This window comes from Lynx rufus, unplaced genomic scaffold, assembly GCF_022079265.1.
Source record: "Lynx rufus isolate CCGP_SWC_20201006 ecotype Redwood Valley unplaced genomic scaffold, mLynRuf1.p SCAF_6, whole genome shotgun sequence".
Taxonomy (NCBI): Eukaryota; Metazoa; Chordata; class Mammalia; order Carnivora; family Felidae; genus Lynx; species Lynx rufus.
Window position 1 is genome coordinate 26,581,473 of NW_025814878.1, and position 22,994 is coordinate 26,604,466.

Below are 22,994 nucleotides of genomic sequence, written 5' to 3' on the forward strand. Positions count from 1 at the left end.
ACTAGTGATACTATAGCAATATTTGCAATAGAATTTATTTGCTCTTTCATGAAAAGCTATCTCTAGTCTTTTAGTTTTTCCTCACCAAAACTTATTAAAGACCTGTGATCACAAATGACCATCTGCTTGAGTCTGGACTTAGATGAATCAAGACTTCAAAAGGAAGAATGAATTGTATGACCCTAAGGTCGATCTTCTGACGAAACAGATTGACTGGGGAGTCCTGACAAACATTCATGCCTTACCCAGTCTCTTCCGGAGAACATCTCCCACCAACTCATTTTATGAAGTCAGCATACTCTTAATACTAAAATTTGATGATGACAGTATGAAAGAGGTCAGCAACATGCACCTGATGGAAATATCTTTGACAGAGTATTGACAAGCCAAATTCTGCATCATATTAAAATGCAATGTTAGAGCAAATTTGGGATTAATTTAGCTAAGGAATGTAAAATTGGTTTAAAATAGAAAATACATTAATACCATTCTACATTAAGAGATTGAAGGAAAAAGACATGTGACAACGTCAATAGGGGCAGAAAAAGACTTCATAAAATTTAAGTCAGTCATTAAAAAAAAAAAAAAAAGAGCATTTCACAAACCAGGAATAGGAGAGAAGTGCCTTAACCAGATACAGCTTACCTATGAAAAATCTGTAGCAAATATCTAACTAAATGAAATATTGGAAGTACTAATTTAATATCAGGAAGAAGATAGGTATTTATTATCACTATTTCTATGCAACATATTACTGGGAAAGAAAAAAATATCTATGGATCAGAAAGGAAGAAGCAAAGGAGCAAAATACAGTATTCACAGACATTGTAATTTTCTACATCAAAACCCCCCTGAAAATTGGTATCTAAAATTAACTGTATTTTAGTATATAAGAAACTATCTCAAGAAGTTCTATAGAAATAAAACCTAATATTTACTTAAAATCTAATATTACTTGGTCTCTGGAAAAAATTATAAATCATGATTGCAAAACACTACAGTACACCAAAAGAAATGAAGAGATACTATGTTCATGGATAGAAAAGCCCAATAAAGTAATCTTTCTGTTCAAATTGGCCTAAAAATTTGATGTAATTCCAATAAAAAATTCACAGAAATTTTATGACTTTAGATTCTTGTATCCTAAGAAATCTTTGCCTAGTCATAGTTGCAAAGATTTTCTCTTTTTAAAAAATGTATTTCTAAAAATTTTAGTTTTAGCTTTTATATGGAACCGGTTGATTCTAAAATCTACCTAGAAGAGCAAAGGTTAATAATAGGCAAGACACTACTAAAAAGTAAAAGGTGGAGACAAGCCATTGGATATGAAGACTATTTTAAAGCTATGGTGATCGATAGTGTACTTGGGTCCAGAGTTAGAACAGTAGAACATAATAGGAACTTTGGAGACTGGCCTATAAACCCCCTGTACGGAAACTTGGTTTAGAATAGACATGTCATTGATTTAAGTGGCAAAGGATGGAGTTTCCATTAAAGAATATTAGCACATCTGGGTATACAGATGAGAGAGAACACAAGCAGGGGAGAGACAGAGAGTGGGAGACAGAGAATCTTAAGCGGGCTCCATGCCCAGTGAGGAGTCCCACGTGGGGCTCAATCTCCCGACTGTGAGATTGTGGTCTGAGCCAAAATCAAGAGAAAGACGCTTAATTGACTGAGCCACCCAGGAGCTCCTATAATCCCAATATCTTTTTGTTTCTTCCATCACTTATGACGAAATGTCTCTGTCATTTTTTATTATTGTTCGCCTGTATGCTATGTGTCATTTTTCTCTTGCTGCTTTCAAAATGTTCTCTTTGTCTTTCATCTGTATGACTGATGTGTCTAGGTATTGCTCTCTTCATATTTATCTTTGGCAATTTGTTGACCTTCTTGGGTCTGTAAGTTCATGTTTTTCACTAAATTTGGGAGGATTTCAGCCATTATTTTTCCAAATATTTTTTCTACCCTTTTTTTCTCTTTCTTCTCATTGTAGAATTCTAATTACCTGTATGTTAGAACATTTAATATTGCATTTTGAGATATTTTCCGGGATATTTTCATTTTCTGTACTTTTTTTTTTCTCTCTCTGTCCTTTGGATTGGAAAATTTCTATTAATCTATCTTCAAGGTCACTGATTCTTTCTTCTGCCATCTCAAATTGGCTGTTAAACCCATCCTGTGACTTTTTATTCAATGATGATAACTTTTAACTCCAGAACTTTTATTTTGTCCTTTTTTATGTTTTCCTTTCTCTGGTGCCATTCTCTGCTTGTTTACTCATTTTTAACGTATTTGCCTTTAATTACTTGAACATCTTTCTTTAACTCTTTAAACATATTTATATGTGTTTTTAAGTTTTTACTAAATCCAACATCTGTATCTTCTCACAATCAGTTTCTGCTGCTAACTTTTTTTTTTTCCTGAGCGTAGATCACAGTTTCCTGTTTCTTTTTATATTTAATAACCTTTGGTTGAAAATTCAACACTGTGGATAATATATTGTAGCAACTCTAGATTCTATTCTAGATTCTGTTCTTCTGAGAAGCTTTGATCTTCTTAATTTCAGTAGATAGTTTATTACCTGGATGCAAAATGTGAAACCTGTCTTCCCTGTGGTATGCATCTGCTGATGTCGATACACATGAAAACAAGATTATAGAAAATTCAGTGCAATAGGGCAAAGATTCCATCAAACTGACTGATTCATAACCTGTTTGTTAATCAAACAGCCCCATAATCCTCACTGTGGTGAGAAGTTCACATCATATGAATAGAACTTGAAAGAGATTATTAGGTTGTTAAAGAAAGGCAACTTTTAAAGAGATGGAAATAATTCTATTAATTTTTCAACGTGTGTCTACCTTTTTTAAAAATCAAACTGTCAAGGAGATTATTATTTTTCAGGTTTAAGATTTATTAAAGCTGGATGGAATTGTATGACATTGGTGGCTTGGGTGCTGTGTCAAAGTTGGTGGAACATACACTTTTCTAAATAAAACATCTCCATTTTCAGGGAGGATTAAGCACCAGGAATGAAATGTGTCTTTCATACCTTCTTTACTACCCAAGAATTAATCTTACTCGATGTGCAAGTATTCCTGACATTATGGAACAACTTCAGTTCATTGGCGTTAAGGAGATCTATAGGCCAGTCACGTAAGTAGTAAATGGATTTCGTAGTGGGATAGTATACTTCAGAGAAGGATGGCCTTGTCTTCATATTGGATTTACCACCATGTTATAGAATTTTTTCAAGTCCTATCCTATTTAATTTTTTTTTTTTTTTAGCTGGGTGACAAGGTGAGCTTCTTGGTTGGCATATCCAGGTCCCCAAGACTCCTGCCAGGTTTAGTGGTTTTCTAAAAGGACCACAAGGATTCAGCCTATTACTGTGTTCATGGCTGACATTTATTGCAGAGAAAGAATACAATGCAAAATTAACAAAAGGAAAAAGGTTATGGGCCAAGTCCAGAGGAAACTCAGTACAAGTGTCCAAGGGGCCTCTCCAGTGGAATAACACAGAATGTACTTAATAACACTAGCATCAAAGTATGACAAGATGCATGAAATGTTGTCAACCAGAGATACTCATTGGATACTCAATACTCAGAGTTTTTATGAAGGGCTGGTTACATAGGTATTCTATGCCTAGTAAGTACCAAAATCTAGACTCTTAGAAGGAAAGCAGATGGTCAACATAAATTGCATTGTTTGTACAAATACTCTAGGTGCAATGAGTCACTCTTCATTTAGAGAAAGTTTTATATCAGTATAGGAAATTGTTTACTAATTAAGTTCCTTGACATCAGCCAAAGGCCAGCCTTCCAAATGGGCATTTCTAAGGATGGAAGTCTCAGGCTTGCTAGGTTCACTCTGTCTGCACAATTGCACATCATAGAAACTACTTAAGATAAATAATTAGCAAGATACATATTATTCCTGCCCTCTTGGGAATATACGCTACAGAGGGAGAGAGGAAATAAATAATATAAATATAAAATTTTAGATATTAGTAAATGTTATGAAAATAATTGAGACAGTGACGAAGGTATGTAGCTGTTGTCAGTAGGGTAGTAAAAGCCTCTCTGGGAAGGTATCTCAGTCTGTCCAGGCTGCTGTAACATAAATACCATACACAGAGTAGCTTATAAATAGAAATTTATTGCTCACTGTTCTGGAGGCGGGGAAGTCCAAGATCAAGGTGCCAGCAGATTCAGTGTCTGGTGAGGACTTACTTCCTCGTAGATGGAGATGGCCATCTTCTCACCGTAACCTCACATAGCAGAGGATGCAAGGGAGGTTTCTCAAGCTGCTTTTATGAGGGCACTAATCCCATGAGGGCTCTGCCCTCATGAGCTAATCACCTCCCTAAAACCCCACCTCATAATACCATCCACCTCGAGTGTTAAGATTTCAACACATGAATTTGCGGCAGGGGGGCAGGGGCGGTGGTGGTGGGTGGGACACAAACATTCAATCCATGGCAGGAGGTGATGTTTGAGCAGAGACCTCAGTGGTGAAGAGCCAGCCATGGAAAGATCTAAAGTATACTGTTTGCAGACAGAAGAGCCACTGTAATGACCTTATGGTGGGTATGAAGGTAGCATGTTCCAAGAACAGCCAGAAAGCGAGTTTGGCTGGAACAGAGTGAAACACGGCAGAGAATAAGTGAGGAGGTCTGACTTCAAGTGGGATTTTGTAGGTGACACAAAGATCATGTAGGACTTTATAGGTGACATAAAGACTTTGGGTTTTAAGTGCAAAGAAAACGCTATTGGATATAAACAAAATTGATTTCGCTGCTGAATTGAGAAAGGACTCTAGGAGGACCAGATTGGAAATAATAATACCAACCAGGAGACTGTTGTGATTGCCCAGTTGAGAGGTGAATGTGTCTGGGACCAAGGTGATGGCAGTAGAACTAATGAGCAATGGTTGCAAGCAGGTTACTTTCTCAAGATAGCACACGCTGGACTTGTTGGTTGATGGCATTTCAGGGAGACGATGAGGGGAAAAAAAGAGGAAGGGGAAAATGAGGATGTGTGAGTGCTGTAGGGAAACAGATTTGAAGCAGAAATCAAAAGTTCTGCTTTGAATATATTAGGGCTGATGTAGGAAAAATGATTTTATTCATTCTTGGTAATAGCGCAAAGAAGAATTAGAGTGGCTGGTAGAAATTTTGGAGCATAGGTTTTGTTTTAATATAAGGAAATATTTTCTAATGATTAGGACTTTTCAAAATAAAAGAGACTGATGAAATTGGGCAAAAGAAACACATAGATCTTTGAGGGAGTGTGTTTAAGGATTAAAAAACCCTTAATGAGAACGTGGTAAATGCACTCACTGAGTCGAATATAATTATGGTCTACTTTTTTATTCCAAAATATTATAGAGATTGTAGATTATGAACTAAGAGCATTCTTCTTTTGAATTATACTTACTATCTGTGAATACGTTCTAGTGAGTTCCTATCCAGACAACCCAATGACCATCAGAAATCTGTATCTACTAAAATACAAATAACAAAATGCTTGTGTAAATTAGTTTGTAGTTTATAAAGTATTTCCGTATGTATAATTTCGTTTAATTTGTTTTCACACACTTCCAATAAGTAGGGTAGGGCTTACAATCCTATTTGTATAGAAGAGGAAATGGAAATTCAGGGATTAAGAGGCTGTTCAACATCATATCTACATAAGCAATGAAGGAGCTAGTGTTTGCATTGTTCGCCTACCTCTGGTAGGTAGCTAGATATCTGCCTGTTTCTTCAAAATAAATAATTACATATGCAAAAAATAAAATAGTAGTGACTATCCAAACAGTATGTAAAATGTCATTCTGAAAACACTAGGGGATAGTCTTGTTTAAAATATCAACATTATCTCTTACAAAGACTTGGTAGTCTTTTTTTTTTTCCCTTTAGAATATTGGTTTTTGTTTTGTTTTGTTTTGTTTTTACATATTGGCTAGAAACTTTTCCTATTCAAGGGTTAATCCGAGAGAATCTTGAAAACGTATGGACATTGAAAGCTGTTTGTTTTACAAAGCGATGAGGTTCAAAAGTGTATTCTACCGCCTCATTATTTTCTTTGGTGTTCAACTTGTGTAGATCCTCTGAAAATGCTCCGCTTCCAAGTTACAGAGAGCTCTGAGTCCACACCTTTGGTCTCCTCCAGGAAATATTGAAGCTGGGTTTTTCATTTCTTGAAAAGACAAGGAGAATTGCTTCACAGAACAGGACCAGTTTTGAGATGTCATTGCCCACACAGAACCATTTAACTACATGGTTAAATTTAGGCATTCTTCAAAAATAGAAGTGAAAAGGAGGCTCTGTTATAAAATTATGTTTAAGCTTTAAATCAGTCTTTCAAGTTAGCTTATCACATTGACATAAATGTTATTGAAAGCCAAACCAACAAGGTGCTGGCTAAAAGATCAGAAAGAGAGACAGTTGGGGTGATTTTGTTTTCTGTTTTATTTAAGAGAATGTTGTGAATTTGGTTTCAGGATACAGTACTCAAGAGGAATATCACTTAAAACGTAGCCCCAAATCTCGTATTCTGTGCTTTGACTATAATGATTAGTTAGGTGCTTTGTCTTATTTCAAACATTCAGTAACAATCCTAGGATTAGAGGAGGAGCTGATAGAAACATAGAGACAACTACATCCTGTCTCAGGATTTGTCTGTTCTAAGGGATGCAGTTTTTCTCTGCCTCCTGCAGATCTGGCGAGGCTTAAGGAAAAACAAAACACTCATAAAGATCAGATAACAGAAAAGATCATGAGTTTAGATAAATTCTGTATTCTCTGCTGCACCACACATCAACACGATGTAGTTCCAGTGAGGCTTATGTGATGGAAAGTTTGATATAATTTATTCTATTTCTAAAAAAGAATCAAGGGTCGTGTTTGTATTTTTCTTTGCAGGAAAAGTCACTTTATGTTTACAATGTGTCAAAATCCCACATGCTTATTATAGGGCTTTTAAGGAGTGCAGAAGAAAAGGTTTTAAAAAAAAAGACACAAGCAATCATCTCAAATTATGTTAGAAATAAACAATACTGGGGCTCCTGGGTGGCTCAGTTCATTGAGTGTCCGACTCTTGATTTCCGCTCAGGTCATGATCTCATGCTTTGTGAGATTGAGCCCTGAGTCAGGCTCAGTGCTAGAATGGAGGCTGTTTGGGATTATCTGTCTCCCTCTCTCTTTCTGTCCTTCCCTGATTTGCTCAACATGTGCACGTGCACGCGCCCTCTCTCTCTCAAAATAAATAAACTTTAATACATAAGAAAAGAAATAAACAATATTAACATTAATTGAAGGTTATTACAGATATCTTTCTATGTAGGTGTTGCTATAAAGATGAATAAATTAACTGTAATAAAGATTATAATTTGTGCACTGTTTAAAATAAAAACATTAAATCGTAATTTTGTTTAATTTATATGAAAACACTAAACTAGGGGCGCCTGGGTGGCTCAGTTGGTTAAGCATCCGACTTCGGCTTAGGTCATGATCTCGCGGACCGTGAGTTCGAGCCCCGCGTCGGGCTCTGTGCTGACAGCTCGGAGCCTGGAGCCTGTTTCAGATTCTGTGGCTCCATCTCTCTCTGACCCTCCCCCGTTCACGCTCTGTCTCTCTCTGTCTCAAAAATAAATAAACATTAAAAAAATTTTTTTTAAAAACCACTAAACTAAAACTGAACAGTTGTTGAACTTCAGATGAATGCTGTTGCTGCTGTTGGTTTTAGCCACAAGGGGTAATATTTTGTAAACGGGTCTTAAATGTTGAGAACATAGATTGTAAAAAGCATTAAAATGTCCCACACACTTTACATGTTTCGATTTTAGATCATAAAAGATGAGGACATTCATACTTTTATATTTTCTCCCACGTCCCTTTCCGTACTTCCAAGTATTTATTACTCATATTATAATTTTGTATTTGCAAGGTTTTAAATTTATGCATCTAATTCTCAAACCAAAGTCCCACAATATTTAATGAAAATTTTAAAGTTAAATAGATTCAGTGGTAATCCCTAATCTTATAGGATTTCTGCATTTCTGAGTTCTTTCGTTTGATTCATCAGAATGTTATCTGCAAGTTAGTTAATCAAGCGGGGCTTCCAGATGCTTTATGACTGGGGCGTTTTGTTTTGTTTTGTTTTGTATTTGAGAATTTCTGCATTTATATTTGGACAGCATTTGGTTGGATATAACGTTTTGCGGTCATACCCTCCCCTTCCCTTGGGAAGTCTCTTTGGATGAATGCGAACATTCTTCGTCTACCTGTAGAATTCATAAGTTAAACTGAACATACTTCAGTGTGGAACATCTGCATTCAATTTTCCTGAAACATGAAATGTTTTTCATATATTCACTTATTTTTTTTTCCATTTCAGGGAAATTTTCTTATATTATATCTACAAAGTTTTTTGAAAATCTATTTGGAATTTGTCACAAGTACTTTCTCTTGTAGTTTTTTGGAAGGGTTCTTCTGCTTCTTGCTTTTTCTGATTTATTTGGTGTTAAATTTGGTTTGTCCTAAATTTATTTCCATTGGTCTGCTATCTCCCTGTTCATCTCATTCAGTTGTTCTAAATTCTTGTATGCGGGCTCTTATTTAATTCAATTCATGTTTTTATTAAATAAATTTACAACATGAAACACTTATGGGAATTCTCTCCGGTATCACTGGTTTATATTTGCTACTAGAGTCAACTTTTTCTGTCCCTTTTCATGAAATGTAATAGAAGTTCTTTACCCTATGTTTGCAAGGTTGTTATGTCATTTCTTGCTTATGCTGAGCTAATTCTAACACTTCTCTTTGCTCTGAAAAAAAAATGTGAGTGAATTCTTGTCTACCTTCTAAACAAATCTGACAGTAGCTTTCTATCTTTCTACACCACAGTCTGAGGTTCAGCTCACATATTTTATGTACACACCTTACTATATTTTGAGGGTAAAGGGCTGTGGGTATAGAGGTGGGACTGTTAACTTTGTATTACAGTGCATGGGTTATTCCTTCCTCGGATGTTTTTTAGAAAATCTACTGAGGAAGGCTTGTTTCTTTCTTTCTTTCTTTCTTTCTTTCTTTCTTTCTTTTTTCTTTCTTTTTTTTTTTAAAGATTTTTATTTTTAAGTAATCTACACGTAACATGGGCCTCGAACTCACAACCCAGAAATCAAGAGTCACGTGTTTTACCGAGCGAGCCAGGGGCACCCCAAGGAAGTTTCCTAACTGGTTGGGATTGAATCCCCTTTCACAGAGGAACGTCTGAGGCCTCACATCATGGGGTCTTCTCTACAGTTAGGGAGACAACTTTACTGTGGGCTTCCCAATATTCATATATTCTTGGGGTGTCAAAAGGATTAGAAGTTATATCTTGTTAGGTTAGACTTCCTGGCTTTCTTCTTTAACAATTAGATTATAAAATGTATGGCATTCTGTCGCCTTTTTTTCATCGGCCTGTTGGTATGTTTTGATTTCTGTTTTCTTATTTATTTTTTAACGTCCAATTGCTACAGGTAGAACTTACACACGACAAAATGCACCTGTTTTAACTATACTGTTTTCTCAGATGTGTATACCTACTTGACCCCAGCACGGACAAGATATAGGACATTTTCATCACCCCCAAAAGTTCTATTCTGCTATCTGGAGACAACCCCACTTCCCACACAAAACCCCAGGAAACAGCAAACTGGCTTTTTGTCGCCACATTAGTTCAATCTTTTCTAGATTTTTTAAAAATGGGATCTTATAGCATGTACTCTTTCATACCTGACTTCTTTGATTTGGAGGTTTTTGAGATTCATCTATGCTGGTGCACGTGTCAGAATTCCATTCCATTTTATTGCTGAGTGGTATTCCTTGGTGTGGACACACCAAAATTCATTTATTGATTCACCAGTTGAAAGGTATTTGGGGTCTGGGGCGCCTGGGTGGCTCAGTCGGTTAAGCGTCCGGCTTCGGCTCAGGTCATGATCTCACAGTTCGTGGGTTCGAGCCCCGCATTGGGTTCTGTGCAGACAGCTCGGAGCCTGGAGCCTGCTTCCGATTCTCTCTCTCTCTCTCTCTCTCTCTCTGCCCTTCCCCCACTCATGTTAGGTCTCTCTCTCAAAGAGTAAATAAACATTAAATTAAAAAAAAAAGACATTTGGGTTGTTTCCAGTCTCAGGCTATTCCAAAGAAAGCTCCTATGAACATTATTGTGTTAGTCTTTGTTATGGACACATGTTTGGCATTTTCTGAGCTAGCACGTAGTGGCTGAATCACTGCATTGGATACTAAATTTATGTTTACCTCATAAGACTCTCAAAATATTCTCCAAAATGACGTACCTTTTACATTCTCACCAATAATGTGTAAGAGCTCCTATTGCTTAACATTATGCCCAGTGTTTTGTATTGTTATTTTAGATTTTATTTATTTTAATGTGTATGTAGTGGTACCTTATTGTGGTTTTATTTTCCATTTATCTTATGACTAACAGTGTTGAGCCACTTTTCATATGCTTATTGGTCATTTATATATGTTTCTTTTTAAGTGTTCAGAGTTTTGTTTATTGTTTCATTGGGTTGCTTGTTTTCTTTTTTTAAGTTTTTTAAGTTTATTTATTTATTTTGAGAAAGCACACACACAAGAGGGAGTGAAGGGGGCGGGGTGTAGAGAGAGAGAGATGGAGAGAATCCCAAGCACAATCTGCGCTGTCAGCGTGGGCCCTGATGCAAAGCTCGAACTCAAGAACCGTGAGATCATGACCTGAGTCAAAGTCAAGAGTTAGACACTTAACCGACTGAGCCACCCAGGCGCCCAAGTTCTTTATATTTTTAAAGAATTCTTTATACTTAAGATAGAAGCTTCTTGTCAGATACATTTTACAAATAATTTCTCCTAGTCTGTGGAGATTTTCATTTTCATTTTTTAATTGTATTTTTTGAAGACCATTTTATCATTTTTGTTTATTTTGTGCTTTTGATATTCTTTGTAGGAAATTTTTGCCTACCCAAGATTTCTTTCTCCTGTTTTTTTTTTTTTGTAAAGAATGTAAAGAATGTAAAAGGTACCTCATGTTGGAGAATATTTTGAGAGTCTTATGAGGTAAACATAAATTTAGTATCTAATGCAGTGATTCAGCCACTACGTGCTAGCTCAGAAAATGCCAAACATGTGTCCATAACAAAGACTAATACAATAATGTTCATAGGAGCTTTCTTTGGAATAGCCTTTTTTTCCCCCTAAATGTTTACAGTTTTCAGCTTTTATATGTAGGTTGATGATCCATTTTGAGTAAATTCTTGTGTGTGTTAAGAGGTAAATATCTAGGTTCATTGTTTTTCACACGAATATCAAGTTATTCAAGAACCATTTGACTAAAAAAACAAAAACAAAAAAAACACAACCTACCTTTTTCCTATCGAATTGCCCTGTAATGTTTGTTGAAAATCATTAGATCATATACTGGCTATTTCTGGACTCTGAATTCTGTTTCATTGATGTTCATATTTAGCCTTTCTCTCCTATCACTCTCTGTTATCATAGTTTTATGATAGATCTTGAAATAAGAGCATGTAAGTCCCAAAATTTTGTCATTTTTTTTCTTTTCCCCGATTTAGGGTAGTCTAAGTTCATTTCATTTATATATATATATTGTTAAATCAACTTGTCAATTAAATTTGCAAAGGAAGAATTCTCACCCATAATAAATCATCATGTTAATATAATTTGTTTTTATCAACTACAGTGATATATAAATAATACCCTCTTATTTATAGATGCATCTGGGTAGACATTTACACATTGCTCAGATATGCAGAAATGTAACTGAATTTCTAGACCATTCCCAATATTCCTAACCAGCTCCCGGTCCCAGGTGAGAGCAGAACTTTCTACTTCAAAGTTACCTGTTTCTGGTTTAAAGCTTAGTCTTTTAAGGAAAAATATTTACCTTTTCAGGATTTCTCCTCTTTCTGTCTCTTCTTCTTTTTTCTCCAGGGGTAATCAGGAAATATGGGGTAGCAGGCTGGAGAGGGTGGGAGGTTTGTTGGGGTGATGTCATTATAGAATAGAGGCCTGAACGACATCAGCAGGAATGGAGAGGAGACAATAAATATGAGTCAAGCTGCCATAGAGAGAGGCTCACAGCCATGTCCTGAGGTCACCAGCCCCAGTCATGCTGTCATCACGTGAGCCATTAGGTTTGCCCTTTTCTAGATCCTTTTTCATATATTTACAGTAAATTAGCAAGTTTGCTGACAGCACTTCTGTTACTTTATGCTGTGAAATCTCAAAAAAAAAAAACCAACAACTAGTTTCCTGATTTATTCTAGAAGCAAAGCTTTTTAAAGATTTCATCTACGTGTAATACTCTATTCACTCTTACCTGCAAGGCAGCAGGCAGCGCAGCGGATTTAAACCGCTTTAGCGCCTTAGTACAGATTCCAGTGCCACCTTGTGGTGTTTTAGGGAATTACAGGCTGATGATTTCCAGCATTTCTCCCTGGTTGTGAAATTGATTTCCTTTTTTTCAAGAGAGACATCTTATTTTTTTGAAAAGCAAATTTTATTTTTAATGTTTAATTAAGTTTTTTAATGTTTATTTATTTCTGTGAAGACAGAGACAGAACGCAAGCGGGAGAGGGACAGAGACAGAGGGAGACACAGATGCCCAAGCAGGCTCCAGGCTCTGAACTGTCAACACAGAGCCCAACGCGGGGCTCCGATTCATGAACTACGAGATCCTGACCTGAGCTGAAGTCGGATGCCCAACCGACTGAGCCACCCAGACGCCCCTTTAATATTTGATTTTAAAACTTTTATTTTTGGGGCGCCTGGGTGGCTCAGTCGGTTAAGCGTCCGACTTCAGCCAGGTCACGATCTCGCGGTCCGTGAGTTCGAGCCCCGCGTGAGCTGAGCCATCAGCTCAGAGCCTGGAGCCTGCTTCCAATTCTGTGTCTCCCTCTCTCTCTGCCCCTTCCCCGTTCATGCTCTGTCTCTGTCTGTCTCAAAAATAAATAAACGTTAAAAAAAAATTTAAAAAAAAAAAAAAACTTTTATTTTTGGGGCGCCTGGGTGGCGCAGTCGGTTAAGCGTCCGACTTCAGCCAGGTCACGATCTCGCGGTCCGGGAGTTCGAGCCCCGCGTCGGGCTCTGGGCTGATGGCTCAGAGCCTGGAGCATGTTTCCGATTCTGTGTCTCCCTCTCTCTCTGCCCCTCCCCCGTTCATGCTCTGTCTCTCTCTGTCCCAAAAATAAATAAACGTTGGAAAAAAAAAATTTAAAACTTTTATTTTTAATAAAACCTAGCTGTAATTTTTCGTGTGTTTAAAAGGACTTTGTATGTAAACATAATGGGCCCCTTTCAAGTTATTATTTTATACGAATTCTGATTGACATCTCTACAAGTCTTCACAGGATGTTTAAATTTTGAATGCTATAGATTTTAGGTCATTGCTAGCTGTGTTTAGTGTAGTGTGATGCCAATTGCTTTTTCTTTATTTAAAGTTAGGTACTTTAAGGTCTCTGTACAAAATAATGCATTTAAAACTCAACAAAGATATACTGATTTTAATTAAGAGAAAAAGGAAGTTAGAAATGAAGAATGTAAAGGTCCTTGTATATTACCCAATGTTTTACTCATTGTTTCACTTATTAGAGTAAGGGGGAAATAATTTTATTTTAGACATTGAAAATTTATTATCTCTAAAAGGTCAATAAAAGATGTTCAATTTAATTAAAAAGCTAATATTCCAAGTGCCTGAGTAGCTTGTGTGTGTAAGAGAGAGAGTAATTAAAGGCATAAATAAATGAAGAAGATCCAATATTAAAAGTGTAAATGCCTCAACTGGAAATTAATTGGTTGGTAATTACCAAAACCACTGAAATAGCTTCTTGGGATGTTGTGGGAGCCAAATACCTGCTGGTTACCCATGATAATCTCTGGGAAGACCCATGGATTTATTCATGTAAATCTTGGTGGTGTTCCAACACTTCCTTACACTTCTTTTTTTTGGGAATCAGTAACACAAAACTTAACATTTAATCAAAGACATCACTTGAAGAGTATCTTTTCAAGCAGATTGTATCATTCTTCTGGGATCTTTTCTTCCTTTCTTGGACATTAATGTGTTTTTTTAGAGTGGCAAGTAGAAGCAAGAGTATTTTTTTCTCAGTAGAATTTTTAGAACACTGGTTCAGTTCCAGATTTGTTACATTTATTATCTCTTAGGCAAGCCAAAACAAGGCAGCCAGCAGGGGTCAGGCTTTTCAACTGTGTGGAATTGAAATTTCTGTCTCTTACAAAAAAGCCTACAGATTTCTTCATTACGCCGTTCGCGTTACATTCTGCAGAACTGAACGTGTACTGAGTTACGTTGTTACCTAGAGCCAAAACACATAAGCAAGGAGTTGTGAGGCTGGGGAAGCTTTCTGAGTCAAAATTATTTGTCTAGGGTATTACCCATCTGGTACTACAATAAGGAATTTCATTCTTTCCAAAAGACTCCTTACTTGGCATGTATTTCTTCTGGCAATTGCTGATGGGTCTATCAATCCTTTGCGTTAGGTTTTCTATGTGTGTAAAAATGGACCAGCGTGAGGTCTATTTTAGAATGTTGAACGGTGATGGAAACGTGTCATGCTTTTGTTCTGAACCTGACTAATTGTGGTTATTTTAATTTCAGGACCTGGCCTTTCATTATCAAAAGCCCCAAGCAGTATAAAAACCTCTCTTTCATGGACGCAATGAATAAATTTAAATGGGCTAAAAAGGAAGGTCTCTCCTTCAACAAGCTTGTCCTTAGCTTGCCGGTGAACGTGAGATGCTCCAAGACGGACAACGCGGAGTGGTCGGTGAGCCCTACTTTGTTTGAATCTTCGGAGAAGCCAGATGTCACATGTTACCTAATCCCCTCCAGGCAATTTCTAAGGAACGGACAAATATCCATGAATCCGATGTTTCAGTTGTCGTTTGATATGTCTGATAATTTACTTGTTCCATAACTGCTCGGGTTGACCGAAAACTCCTGATTCCACTCCCTTTGAACAGGGAGATTGGCTGTTAAGCTAAGGCTGGAATGAAGCGGGGATAGGATGAGATGAGAGCTTCGAAAAGCAACAGAGCCTGGTTTGTGTCTCTCCATCCCAAAGGCCCATCTGGCTTTCTTCTCCACCTCCCTCAGAATCCCTCAGGCTCCAACTCCTTTGACCTTTGACTCCTTAAGCAGCCACCATGCCACCCACCCCTTTTACCCTGCAGAAGTCGGGGGGGGGGGGGTGGAGGGGTATTGAGCGAGCCTGGCCGCGAACCTGCTCTTCAATCACTGGCATTGTTTACTTTTTCATTTTCAGATTCAAGGGATGACAGCATTACCTCCACACGTGGAAAGACCGTATAAAGCAGAGCCCTTGGTGTGTGGAACGTCTTCTTCCTCTTCTCTGCCCAGAAACCACCCTCTTGAGCTGCTCGTGTGTTTCATGGTACTCTGCAGCCTGTGGCACAGCACACACTTGTGGTCATAATTCTGTGCTGGGGGACAGTGTTTTCTGTGATCCGAACGTGTCAGGTCAAAGACACTTTGGACATGAAGAGCAGAGCGTGAGGAGTGTGGAGACCTTCCCGTCACACACGCCCTTCCTCCCTACACCATCCTTCCCCGTCTACCCGAGAGATGCCGATTGGGTTCTCTTTCTTTTGCTCAGATACGTCTGATAAAATGTATCCATTGCCAATAAAGCAAAACTGGACTGACTTAACCCCACCTTTTTAAAAATTCGGACAAAGTCAAGTGGAAGTGAAAGAGTGTCTGATTTCCTTCCATATTTCATTTTATGTAAACACTCATCATCGCCATTTCACTTTTTACTTGATCATTTGGCTTCTATGTTCCTTTCTCAGAAGACTTCCATCTTAACAGCGTAAAAGGAAGCACTCTCTCTTCCCGTGTTCCTTCCTCTTTCTTGTTCTTTGGGTGTGACTTCCCCAGGGCAACAATGGTTCTTTCTGTGTTTCATTGTCAATCCAATGGGATTGGGAAAAACCAATGGGCCCCTTACCTCTGTGCTTTTTGAAGATGCCCATTCTAGTTTCTTGGTTTATCTGAGTCTCTTGGTACCCCCAAATGACCCCAAACCCATCTCAAAGCATTTCTTTATCCTTCCCTGCTCTGCCCTGGACAGGGGAGTTTATCTTGAGCTCTATCACTCTCTAAAGAGAAAGAAGCTATAAGAAACACGGAAATGGTATATGGTGGACTGTAGGCTGAGGAGAAAAGGTAGCTGGCTGCAAACCCCATGCTGTGAGGGGTCCTTTATGAGGTGTCAGGTCAAAGGGGGATAGTCTGAGCCAACCTAGGAGGGCGTGAGGTCCCTGCAGTACCTCCCTGACCACGTTGGGTGTCACACGTGCCGCATCCTGGCTCAATTTGAGTCACAGTTGCTGTTGTAGATTTATTTTTTATATTAGTTAATGAACTAACTTTCCTTAGTAGAATGTCACCAGTGGAAGATCTTGTCTCCTTTTAGGTTCCCTTGGTATAGTTCAGCCAAATGTTGTTGTGTGTCTTTTCCTCATTTCTTAAGCAAAGTCTTTTGGGATCGTATGAATAAACTCAATAAAATTAAGTTTTTGTGTGGTATCTTGTATGCTCCTTGAGAGAAGCAAGAGATTCAGTACTGATGTTTCCAGCCAAATTGATTGAAAATGTTGCATTTTGTATTCCATTCTTTTAAGCCCTTTCTCTCCTGCAAACAACATCGTCTTTTGAATAAATACCGTATTTTAGAGTGTTTCCTTTCTGGTTGTCAGAATTTATCCACTTACTGAAATGTTTGTACTATTTATGAGGCGTATCTCATAGTTTACTTGTTTTTATTTCATAAGTGCTATATCGAATTTTGTGATTTTCCATACAGATATTTATACGAGGAACACGATAATCCCCAACTCTCACTGTTTGAAATTTTGTGTTTATTTTACTGCAGAATGTCTGAATTTGAGATGTCAGAGTAAAGTGATTTCCTGTGGAACTTCCATAGTGATATGTTTGTTTTCAGTGTTCTGAGTCAGGAAGGTGACTCTACAGGCTAGAAAGGGATACACAGCTTTTGGCCGCTTGCGTTGGTGGAACCAGGGAATCAACTTCTTCAGCTGATGTTGCAAAGAATAAAGCTGACATTCTTTTTCTCTTAGGAATTCTCATGAATATGTATGTGTTTGAGGCACAGGAATCTCTATTTGAAATTAGGATAGGCTATCTGTTGAAAATCTGGTAGGATTCGGATCAATTCTAAATTAGTTTGTTCTTACAATGAGCAGACCTTCCTGAACAGCCCCGGCTTTTTTGCTGCTGCCCTTGGTCAAGTTGCATTACCTGTCTCCTAGGCAGCAGGAAGGAGTGCCTGAGACCAGTGGAGGATGGAGTGTCCACGTCTGGTGATCCCTGCTTTGATTCTTAATGCAGGAAGGGTGGGAAAAAACATGTGATAAGGCGAATATTCATCAAAGCCATGTGAGGTTGAGGGTTTTTGGGGGTGATCATTTTTTTTCTGAGGTGGTCTCAGGCAGGATCAAGAGAGTCCTAGTGATAATAAAACAGATGCAATGCACAGAGGCAGACCTATTAAGAACTTTGAACTTCAATTTTAATGGCTATGGAGACCAATGATGAATAGCAAACAGGACGACATAGGGAAGCACTGTAAGTGCCCTGTACATGATGACACTGTACGATTTGCTCACCCAAACTCATTGTTGGACACATAAGCCGTCTGTTTTTCAGTATGATAAACTTTGCTGTGATTATAAGTATCTTCTTCCAATAAATTACTTTGAATGAAATTACAGAATTAATAGTTGTATTTTTCAAGAATTTTAAACTAGTGACTGTGAGTTGAACTTAGATGAATATTGCCAGATGTCTTCAACTTGTTTAAGTTTTTTTCAAATGGTTCAGAATTCTATCATCTATCTGTCTATATCTATCTATCTATCTATCTATCTATCTATGTATCTACAGTAAGAGAATGATAATTCAAATATAGTAAAATGATCACAATTGAAGACTTTGGGTGAAGGGTTTTTAAAAATCTCTTCTTTGGCGTTTGAAATTATTTCAGAATACAAAGTTACAAATGTGAATGAAATAATTAAGGATCCACCGACAGTACAGTGACCCATGTGGTCTTTCTCCACTAGGCATTAGCCCACCATTTTGGAGAGGCGAGAAGAGAAGTTAGGTTGGGACTATTCCTCACATGCCGCTGGGGGATTATTCCTCAGTTTGCCAGTTCTGGCTACAGATGGGCATATGCCTGGTTTGGAGGTCCAGAACAAAGGGCTTGAAAAATCCAGGGAGTGAGGAAGGACCCCCAAAACAAAAGAGCAAGAGGTCTTGGAGTTTGGAATCATTCAAAAATATTTATAATTTATTTGTGTTTTTCCCTGATTATAAACCTAATGTGTAATAATGCCTATTCGCTGAAGGAAATCTAGAAAATATGGTAATTTTGAAAAAGGAAATAGCAAAATCTGTTAGCCCTATTACCTAGACAATTAACCTTTTGGTGCATATGCTTCTAGTATATGTCCATGAAAGGATATCTGTGGGAATCCATATGTTGATACAAGCTAGCACTAGCTAATGCAACAAATGCCAAAATATGAGTGGTTTAACACAACAAGGTTTGTTTCATGTTTATTTAATAGTTCAATGCATGTGACTCATTTGGTAACTGACTCTACTTGTTAAGGTGATTCAGGTACTCGAGAGCTGGTGACTCCGTCAACCCCAGATCCTAAGGGTCCTGTGCATTCACCTTGCTAATGGAGAGATACATGATCTAAAAGTGACATAAATCACTTCCAGATTCACTCTGTCAGTTAAAATTAGTCACATGGCCTCACTAGGATGTAAAAGGGGCTGGGTGTATAATGCTTAATTATAAGCTGCCTGTAGCAAAATAGAGGAGAAGCTGTCTCTGCTGAAATACATATTTTTAGCACAATTGACTTTCATCTAGCTCAGTGATTCCAAGAGTTTTGAGTTGGAAACAATCAGACCAGTAGAGGGGTGCCAACTACACATTTTGTCAAATGGAGCACTAATCAGAATAACTGCTGTTTCACAAATGCCATTGAAAGCCTGCTTGGAACCAGGCTCTACCCTAGAGTGTTGGCCTCAGAACTCAAAAGCAGATATTGTCTCTGCCGTGATGGAGATGATAGTCTTGTGATGAGGCTCATAGCTGACTGAGTCAGCTAAAATCTCCCATCACCAACATTTCGCTTTGAAAAGCGGAAGTATTCAGAATAAATGCCAGTCCTTCCAATTGAATAGATTGAGCTTTGTGAAAAGCTTATTCATCATCAAGGACCATCCTTTTTCCATAGACTTGGACCATGAATCTAGTTTATATCTTAGTTTGATCATCTAAGCCCTACAAAATCAAGCTGTGTACTATGAAACATCTCCCAAGTCCAGCATAGTCAAACTGGTACTTCATGAGCAGAAAACGGATAATTGAATAGACTGATGGCAGCAACCCTCACTCCCCTGGCTAGAGCTGTGTTCTCTGGAAAATATAAAAAGTCATGGAAAACTATTTCAGGGTTAAACAGGCTTACAACAGAACTCTTCAGAGTCTTTAAAATATAAATACACAAGGGGCCCGTGGGTGGCTCAGTTGGTTGAGCAACTGACTTCGGCTCAGGTCATGATCTCGTGGTTCATGAGTTCGACCCCTGCATCAGGCTCTGTGCTGACAGCTCAGAGCCTGGAGCCTGCTTCTGATTCTGTATCTCCCTCTCTCTCTCTGCCCCTCCCCCACTTGCATTCTCTGTCTCTCTGTCTCTCTCTCTCTCTCAAAAATAAGTAAGCATTAAAAAAATAAAATAAAATATAAATCTACATTTGAAAGTCCAAGAGAAGCTGTGTAATACGAAACATCTCCCAATGTACCATGCTGTGGTGAAGCAACATTCACCAAGCAACATGTTTTGGGGCACACTACCTTCCTGGCAGAACATCTTCAGGTTTCTGTAACAAGTTTTTGGAAGATTCCAAACTGTTCATGGGCAACTACAAAACATAGCCCGACAGCCCTAGTCCTTTCATGTGTGCTCACTGGTCTATTCCTTCCTTCCGGTTCTTATTTTGCCAACACACAAACACTACATTTTTATCAATCTAGAGGTAGTATAATACATAGAGAGAGTTCTAAAAAGGAATTTAAGAGGAAATAGTAAAATGAAATATACTAAAACGAATTACACGGGATGAATAAGGTATTTGAGAAAAGTTGACAAATAAGGCTGTCTTTGGAAAGTTTACGATCGATAGACATAGACTAATGGTGTGCAACTGACGGAATACAAAAGAAAAGATATTGGAAAAGGTGGGGAATAATCTACAAGTGTAGGATGCAAGCCTGAGTTGAACCAATTGCCTCCTTAATAATTTTAAATAACCCTATTAAATATCCACAAGCAAAATAATGCTGTGCATTTATATAATGCTTTGGAACTTGCAGTGTTTTCACAACATTTCTCATTTAATTACAACTGCTCTTATAAGTGAATGCTTCTATTCAGAAAAGCTAAATAGACAGCATGGAATCATGGGAGACCCGTTTCAATCACTTTACAAACTACACCTGGATAAGTCAGACCCAAATTACTTGGACTTACTAAGTTTTTGTCTTCTCACTGATAAAGTGGGAATAATAAGATCTAACCTTATAAAGTTGCTTGTGGACTAAAAGTGGTGATGAAGATATAGCACCTGGCACACCGAGCTGTCAAGGTTAGTTTTCTTCCTCTCTTTTCAAGATCTCACATTGAGATGCACACTCTCTGACAAGAAATGGAGATTTTTTTTTCTCTTACTTTTCAGATATAAGCAACTAAAATTTGACTTTACCCAAACCACTTTGGCTGAGTGAATGATACTTAATCAAATGAATATTAGATATGAGTGAGTTTGACAATCACTCACTCAAAAGAATCTCTCATGACTGCTTGTTATGTCTTATGTTTCTGAGGAGGAAAAACACCATATTTTGTGCTTTTTTTCCTCTTGGAAATAATCTCTTCTCACTGAAATGCTAGTTCAGAGTTAAAATGAACCAGTTTACCTTTCTTGTCTTTCATATGATTAGTTTTGTATGTGAATGGCTATAAATTCTGCTCTTTTATTGCTTTGTGAAACATTTTCTTCCATATTTGATTACCAGTAACTTCACATCACCTTGAGCAATTATTCCGTAAGTTGTCTTCTTTTAATAGTGTATATCTGGAAAAACAGACTTTTCCAAACATATAGTGATATTCTGTTAAGCAAGAATAAGGAAAGATAGGGGAAATTAAAGAGTGGTGTGGGAGGGATCTGTATTACAAGGAAAGTATTTCTCTCTATTAGCCACTAGAGGGCGTTCCGTGTATCTGCTGGTCTTTACAGAAGCTGGTCTGACCTTTCACACCAACTCTACTTCCTTCCCTATCACTTTTATTGGAGTTCTTTCTTTCTTTCTTTTTATTTTTTGAGAGAGAGGGAGAGAGAGCCAGCAAGCAAGAGAGAGCTGGGGAGGGCAGAGAGAGGGAAACACAGAATCCAAAGCAGGCTCCAGACTGAGCTATTAGCACAGACCTCACAGACCATGAAATCATGACCTGAGCCAAAGGTGGATGCTTAACCAACTGAGCCACCCAGGTGCTCCTATTGGAGCTAATTCTAACTTCAGTTACCTGAAGCTTAAACTTTCTTTCTGAGGGTTTAGCTCCAAGATCAGTCTTAAGTCTGTTAAGCTTTTACAGAGATGATTCTAAGCTTCCTTTTAAAATTTCCAAATTGCTGTTTTACTGTAGCTTGCCTTTCATACTTCACCTTCCATTTTGAAATTATTTGGTTCTTTAACCTTCTGTTCTCTCATTTCTCACTTTTTTGGTTTTGTTTTCTAATTTAATTTCCACTTTTAATTTGGATCTAACCATCTTGATCACTACTTCCCAGTCTCTTTATTACTTCGTCCATTAGTTCTTTATTCTTTAAAAGTAAACTTTAACGGCTCGAAGCCCTTCAGCAGAAATCATGAGCAGTTGTGAGGATGCACTTTGCAAACAAGAAGCAGTGGAGGAATTTCCCCCCCCTAAAACTCTCTGAATCTACATCACTGGCTCCGTGTAAAGGATTTCCCAGGACAGTTGAGGAAAATTCTCCAATGCTTAATGTCACAGATGCTAGAGTCATAGATTCCATCACTCAGCACAGTGGATTTGTAAGAATGGTGTTGCTTTCCATAGATCCATTCAGTCCTCATATGAAGTACTCTGTTCTTTAAAACTCCATAGTCTCCAAGTTATGAAACCACAGGGTTTGGAGTTAATTTTGACAATTTCAGACTCCGGTCAGGAGCCATATACAGTAATTGCACTTGGAGAACTGGGCAAATACGGTATACTGAGCCTACTTCTCAGGCTGCCAGTTTTCTTCTGTTGCTTTTGTGATTCCTCACTAACTACAGAAATTCTCTCTCTCCTTCTCTTAAAAATCTCTATTTTTATGGTTAACAGAGATTTCCTGCAGTCCGTCTTTTCTTACTTGAGATGTGATTGTACATATGGGCTCTGCAAGAACTCTATGCATCCTTTAAACAAATTTAACTTTTCATCAGTCATATTCAACCTTGAGTCAGACACTTTGCTACAGACTTGAAATACACTGGTAAACAAAAAAAGCTGAAACTCAAATATAGTGAGAAAAACAGAGGTTGTAGGTTGGATTTTTACGACTCTAATTTTTGAGTCCCTTTTTATAGCTAATATGGCATCAATTCTGATGGCCATAGGACATAGTTTCTTTTCACCTATAGTACACATCTTTACTTGCAATATTTGACAGGTATATTGTATACGGCTAAGTTTTCTATTTCCCCTCAATGTGAGTGGTATTTTTAGAAATTTTAACTTATTTTTGGTATTATCTGTAGATGAATTT

The 22,994-nt window shown here is 37.7% G+C and overlaps 1 protein-coding gene across 1 annotated transcript in view; it reads left to right on the forward strand.

Moving 5' to 3' along the window:
* The window catches only part of MOXD1 (monooxygenase DBH like 1), a 90,396-nt gene extending 74,871 nt beyond the window's left edge, over positions 1-15,525 (forward strand). Inside the window, exons 10-12 of the mRNA XM_047103175.1 lie at positions 3,017-3,159; positions 14,688-14,856; positions 15,355-15,525. Coding sequence (XP_046959131.1) covers positions 3,017-3,159; positions 14,688-14,856; positions 15,355-15,525 — 483 coding nt within the window. The remainder of the gene's footprint in view (positions 1-3,016; positions 3,160-14,687; positions 14,857-15,354) is intronic.
* The last annotated feature ends 7,469 nt before the right edge of the window (positions 15,526-22,994 follow it).